The 6,778-nt window shown below is 41.3% G+C and overlaps 1 protein-coding gene across 14 annotated transcripts in view; it reads left to right on the forward strand.

The window, feature by feature from the left end:
• rapgef6 (Rap guanine nucleotide exchange factor (GEF) 6) overlaps nucleotides 1-5,749 on the forward strand; it is a 131,280-nt gene extending 125,531 nt beyond the window's left edge. For 12 of the 14 annotated variants that reach the window (XM_034890791.1, XM_034890792.1, XM_034890795.1 and 9 more), the window contains 4 exons: nucleotides 199-460; nucleotides 2,068-2,603; nucleotides 3,588-3,938; nucleotides 4,895-5,749. In XM_034890791.1, the coding sequence (XP_034746682.1) occupies nucleotides 199-460; nucleotides 2,068-2,603; nucleotides 3,588-3,938; nucleotides 4,895-4,917 (1,172 nt within the window). In that variant the 3' untranslated portion in view covers nucleotides 4,918-5,749. The remainder of the gene's footprint in view (nucleotides 1-198; nucleotides 461-2,067; nucleotides 2,604-3,587; nucleotides 3,939-4,894) is intronic. The other 2 variants (XM_034890794.1, XM_034890785.1) reach the window with 2 other exon arrangements.
• Nucleotides 5,750-6,778: the final 1,029 nt, after the last annotated feature.

Here is a 6,778-nt window from a genome sequence, read left to right on the forward strand (position 1 = left end):
GAATACAATCATCAACTTCCATGCTACCGGAAGGGGCTTTAAGTAAAAAGGCTCTATATTGAAACACTGCCGGTCTTCTTGCTCTTTTTTTTTTCCTTTATCTTTATTTTCTGTCTTTCCATCTTTCTTTCTTATAATCTGTATTTTCCTTCATGTTCAAATGTAAATGTCTTAAATGTTCCTCGCTTGTCTGTCCAGGGTACGCTCTCCTGCCAGCCGGTAAAGCAGACAACCTGTCGGACTCAAGTCACAGTGAGATCTCCTCCCGCTCCAGTATCTGTTCCGTCGACTCCGTGCCGGCTCCTGGGTCTGACGACCGATGTTACAGCAGCAACAGGACCTGTAATGCTGCTGCTGTTTTTACTCCTACAACTACTACTACAACTTCTGTTGCAGTTGTTGAGAGCATAGCAGCAACTCATGCATACTTAAATGCTGAGTACAACCAGCCCAGCACAAGGTGATTCACTTCTGTGTTATCTAATCTGTCTGGTTAATTTAGTTAATTTAGTTTAAAAAGAGAGAACATTGGAGTTTTTCAAAGTGTGTACTTTTTTGCAATGCAAAGTTATAAGCACAATCAATGTGTTTATAGCCTCTCAAGGAACAGAGCTACAGTCAGTTTTGTATTACAATAACAATAGACTGCGGAAAGGAAAATAATGATGTTATGATGGAGTAAAGTTTATCTTAACTATAGTAGAAAATCCTTTTCTACTTCTTCTGTTGTCACACTGTGCATTAGTGCAGTACTCTCTGAGATATACTTCTAAAATGCAAAGTGGTTCTCTGGGATGAACATAAATTACAAGAGGACCTGAAAGGTCACTGAATCAGTGGGTAATTGGGGCTGTAATTTTTACTGGGGGGGAGTGGAAAATCATGGACATATGCGCTCCGAATCAGTGACCAGCTCAGCACAATTTTCAAGACACCCTACTTCCATGACTCAAGCATCTAACCAACAGGACACACTCACACACTAAAACATGCTCATCCAAAACCTTCCCAATGACAGAAATGAGAAAAAAAGGCAGCAGACATACACCGTCTGACCGGCTCTTCCATTTCCTCTCCCAGCTGGATCCCAATTATGTTCTTTCTTCATTAAAACCCAGAGAACCGGAAGTCGTAAAACACTGCAGGTTTTTATTAGTCTTACATTTACTGCCCTCCTCTTTTTCTCCGTTAACAACTTATTGGTTTTCACCCGGGCTGCTTTTTAATCTGGCTGAGTAAACAACAAACCTCTTTATTGTCAGCTGTTTGTTTATTGTTCCTCCATGATCAGGCCATTCCCTCTCTTAAAGAGGAGACTATAAAATATCACCTGACGCAATAATGTGTCTGCTTCTCTGATATTGCTTTACTGAGGCAGCCTTGCCGTATAACACTGGCCTGTTTTATGAAATATGGCCCAGTTTCATTAAGTGTCTTGTTTGTCCAGTAAAACCCTGTCAGTGAATCAAACTGCTGGTTTATGAAAAGCAGCTGAGGAGAAAAACTTTTTTTAAAGCCAGACATAGTGATCCGTCATGCAGGAAACACTGTCATAATAGTTTCTTTGGAATTTTGTGGTTAGCCAGTGTGCAGATGAGGCGTAAACTTTAATGGCTGAACCTTCACGATTAGTGAAAAACATTCACACAGACTCTGTGCAAAAACCTTTCTTGCAACATTTTGGTTGGAAGTTTAAGATTGTGGAGAGACGGCACAGATCACTGATGTAACATTGAACTTTAGCCTATTTTAATTTGTCATCATTTGTTAGTGTTTTGCTAGTCCATGACTCTCTGACCTGCATGTCCTCCAACCAACAGCTTTTTATAGTTATTGGATCTCCTCTTTTGGCCTCCTCCCTCTCTCTGTTTATTGTCAGTTCATTTCAGATTGACTTCTCTCCACCTTTACCAACTGTTTACTCAACAGTTTACTATCATAATGTAAAACACACTTTTTTAGTTTCGCTTTCTCTGTTCTTTTCTTTTATCGTTCTAGTCTTTGCCTCATTTACTCTCACACTGAATCTACTTATCTTATTGAGTGTGTGTTTTCTTTCCTTTACAGTAGTTCCTCGTCATTGGTTCGAGGATATGTTTCGCGAGCCTCCACCTTCACCTCCTCCATCTCAACGGAGGAGCTGACCCCGGACCACACCTCTCTGGACTCTGTGGCAGACAGCGGCCGCGGCAGCTGGACTTCATGCTCCTCCAACTCCCACGACTCCTTCCAGAGTCTCCCCCCCTCCTCCTGCCGGCCCTGGGACCACGGCATCCACGGGCTCCCGCACACACACCTGGGTGCCTTCAAGCACACACAGCTGGCTGGACCGATAGCCGAGGTCGAGGGCGCCGCTCGCGCCTGGGTGAACGAAGATGCCACTAAGCATCACTCCAGAAACTCCAGCTCAGATCTGTCCAATCAGTCGCGGCAGAGCTGGGCGTCGTCCAGCTCGCTGTCGGACACGTACGAGGGGAATTACGGGACGATAAAGCGGCGAAACACCTCGGAACATCCCTCCTCACCAACCAACGAAGAAGGAGGGCAAAGCACAGACCCTGTCTACAAAACGGTGACGTCAAGCACAGAGAAAGGCCTGATAGGTGAGGGGTCAGGTTGCGAGTTTGATTCCCTGTAAACACAGTGTGACCTGGTCAACTCGAGAGCTGTGCGGTTGTGTTGATAGTTACAGTAACAAGTAGTCTTTTCATTAAAGGCTGTTTTTGTAAAGTTATGCAGAGGTTTACGAGCCAAGACGGCAGTCTATATATCACATTCAACTTAAATGCAGTAAAAAAAGTTAAGTGTGCTGTTTTAGGTGAATTAATGCAGCTTTCTGTTGCTTGACTTGCTGTTATTGTCTAGTGAACAGCTGGCAAATGCTGCACTCTGGCATTATTTGGATCTCCGAAACAACATTCTACAGTTTGCTAGTTTTATGAGGATAACAAAAGATTTTTTTTCTATTTTGACTATAGGGTAGTAGGGAAGGAGTAAAGTGTGTCCACCGATAAATCAATGATCTATTACTACAGCAACAGACAATGATTGGACGGAAATGTTGATAATCAATCAGTCATATAGTCAATCATTATCTGATTTCAGGTTCTCAAATGTGAGAATTTGTCTTGTAAACTGGATCTTAAGATTTTGGACTGTTGATCAGACAAAACAAGAGATGGTTTTGATTGAGATGGGCAATTGTCACAATTTCCGAATGTTTTTAACAACCGAACGATTAATCGATTAATCTGGTAAATAATTAACAGATTATTCAACAATGGAAGTAACCATTAGTTGCAGCTTTAGTTCTGTCTGTGTCCACTGCAGCCATCCATCTCATTGGTTGTATTTCTTTCTTTTGATTTTCAACACATTTGGATGCATGTATTAGTTACGAAGTGTTTTGTTAAAACATCACATTGATTTAATTTTTCCATCATTTTCTTTGGTTCCTCCCCTCCTCACACAACTCCCTGCACACCTCCTTTTCATCTTCCTTTGCCATTTCTCCCCCACTCCTCATTCCCCACTTCCCTCTTTTTTTGCTCCATCCCTCCTTCCTATTTATCCACACCTCCATCCAGTGTACTGTGTAACATCCCCCGCCAAGGATGAGCGTTACCGAGCTCCCCCTCCCACCCCTCCAGGCTACCAGGGTCTGGCCCTGGGGGATCTCGGCCTCACAGACGGAGTAGTAGGTGGGCCAGGAGGTCTCCTCCCGAGGCCTCCTCACCTCCGACCGCCCGACTACAGCGTGGCCCTGCAGAGGAGCAAACTCCTGCAGAGCCCCGGAGCGGCCGGCGGTCTGGCTGAGGCGCGGAGGCTGGCTAGTAACCATCACCACCTAGAGGCCCGGACAGCTGGCTCCACGCAGGGCCAGTCCAGACCGCCCAGCATCTGCCTCCCACCAAAGGAGCTGGCTGACAGTGAGGACGGTACGTTTTACAGGGTGGTGACATGATAAAGCATCACTCTGAATTACTGAGTATGCCTCTTGAGCATTTAAAACCAGTAATGTTAAAACAAACCCAAATCTCTAATACTTATACATGGTTTCCGCGGGATCTTAAGATGTCTAAAATTTCAAAATCTACATTTTAGGGCATTTGCTGAAATAATGTGTTCTAGGTCTTAAATCACTTTAAACAGCATGCAACTACATCATTATGCCCATTTTTTAAAAATCCAAATGGTGTTGTAGTTCTTTCACTAGTTGAAATATAATATTGCTGTGTTACAAGTACAAATGAAACCAACATGCAACCTATATTGGAGCCAATCAGCTTTCGTGTTAATGGCACCAGTCTCTTTCGGATTGTATCACAGAAATAAAACGGATTTTACTCTCCATCTACGGGGAACCGCGAGTTCAGCAATACTTGGCTTAAAAAAGTTTTGGTTGCACTTTACTTGAAGTTATCTAAATAAGAGTGACATGAACTGTCATGAACGTGTCAGTAACACAAACAAGTTATAAACCTTTATGACATAACGCTTCTTTTAGTGTCATTCGGTATTGTCAAGTTAGGGTTTGCTAAGTTAGGGTTATGGTTAGGGTTCATGTGTCATGACAATGTCATGTGTTCATGACAGTGACATGCTTTTGATTAATTGTTACTACATTTAATTTAGGCTTTAGTTGATGTTGTGATTAAGGTCTGAAACTTCATTCATAATGGTCTTAAAAAGTCTTCAGTTTAACTTGGTGAAACCTGCAGAAACACTGTTACATATTATTGTTTTTTCATCATGCTCACATTCTTTGGCTGGTATGAGTGTGTAACAGATATTACATTGCAATCAATATGGTATTAAAAAGGTCCTTAAAAGTCTAAAATGTAACTTTGTGAACCCATGCACAAACCTCATTATCCTCTCTTCTCTTTTCCAGATGAGCAAGTGTCAGCAGTGTGAAGACAAGTAGTATTGAGGCCAACAGGCTTTGGACTAAACCAGCAGCCTGCCATAAAAACCTATCCGAGCACATTCTCCAAGCCCCACACAATCCTGTGACATCACCACGGACCATGATGCCCCTCTCGACTAGACCAGTGCATCTTGTGATCTCTCTTTTCCACCTCCCAAGACTTTTACAATGAACTATTTTTAAACCCATTTCACAAAACAAAGAAGAGAAGAAAGATTTTAGATACTTTTAAAAAGTTGTTAAACATGCAGAAAAAGGCGGGGGACGGACGTATAAAAGGCTGCCTCGGAAACTGACCACCACGTACCTCCATCTTGCGCTCCAAGCGCTCTTGTTTAGTTAGAGGTGTTTCACATTGGTTTTAACAGTTTAATTGTTGTACAGAGATTCTTATTTTCATTTGCATTTTTGAGCTTTGCAAAGTTTTATGTGAGGAGGAGTAGCAGACAAAGGCATAGAAAGCTGTAGTCAGTACTCTAAATATGACGGCATCAGCTCATGGGGAGTTCTTTTGTTTTGCTTTTTTTGTTTGTGGTTTGCTGTCAGCTCAAAAGAAGATGAATGGAGATGAATAAAAGACAAGATTTGGGGTTTTTTAAGGGGTCGTTATGGGCCTCTATCAAACCCTGGCACTGATGATTTATGTACATAAATAAGATCAGTTCCTAAACAAATAAATCAAATGGCAACCATATTTTTCCCTCCTCCTTGGGAGGTGAAAAACAAGAGATTAAACTCCTGAAGTAGCAGCCAGAGACCATGTCTGTTTGTGTTTGCCACCTATTGTACTTTGTTGATCTTTACAGAAAAAAAAAAAGACAAACGCATCTCTCAGGCAGTTGTGTGGTTTCATGTCACGCTGTCCGCCAACCAATCACCTGTCTTATTGCTTGTTCAGTCTGACGCGAGGTACTTTAGCGGCATGCTGCCTCCTGGATGTTCCATAAAAACTATATTATAACTCGTTTTTAATGAGCTGAAGAACAAATGCCTCGCTGCTTCTTGTAGAGTAAAACATGCATTGTTATTTTATTGCTATGATAAAATGATAATTTAGCACTGTGTGGTTGCACAACGTGCATGGAGATGGTGTGCATAAAGACAGAAGACAGTGTTTACACAAACGCTTACACATTTTGTTTACAGTGTTTATTGGACTAGTTGTCTATTGAATTACATGCTGAGATGTTAAAGTGTAACGCTTTAGGTTCATTTGACCTTGTACATTTGTTTATAAAGCAGCGGGATTATGAGATGTGGGAAAAACTTTGACTATGTGCTCCCAGTGTACCTCTCGTATCGGTTTTGCTTCTTATTTAAAAGAACAAGCAACACAACTAGTCAACAGATAATGTATTTTAACGCCTGGCTTGCATCTCCATTCCATGTTCATAGTACATTTTGTAGAATATTTAAAGGATTTGCTTGAAAAATGATCTATTTGTATTGAAAACTGAAGCAAATTTGTAAATTCTGAGTAATGTTTTGGAAAAGGAAAAATTGTTGCAGTGCAGCAGGGGTGTAACTTGAATTAGACGTTCTTTTCTTCTGCTGTGTGTCTCGTGCTCTGTGATGCTTCTTTTGTATTCTTTTGCCACACAAAGACTTGAAATGAATAATTCTAATATATACATGGCATATAAATGAATTTATACATATATATTTTAGTTTTTTCTTTGCCATAAGTTAATGCTATGTATAGATGAGAGAAGAGAGTCCTCTATAAAGGCTATTTTTGAATATTTTGTTATGAGAAATAATCCAAGGTTGTGATTGCCCTGTTTCCGTCTTTGGGGAGGAGTCTTTCAAGAAATTTAGTTTAGAATTTAGTTCTTGTCGTTGTTGACT

The sequence above is a fragment of the Etheostoma cragini genome, chromosome 13 (genome assembly GCF_013103735.1).
Source record: "Etheostoma cragini isolate CJK2018 chromosome 13, CSU_Ecrag_1.0, whole genome shotgun sequence".
Classification (NCBI taxonomy): Eukaryota; Metazoa; Chordata; class Actinopteri; order Perciformes; family Percidae; genus Etheostoma; species Etheostoma cragini.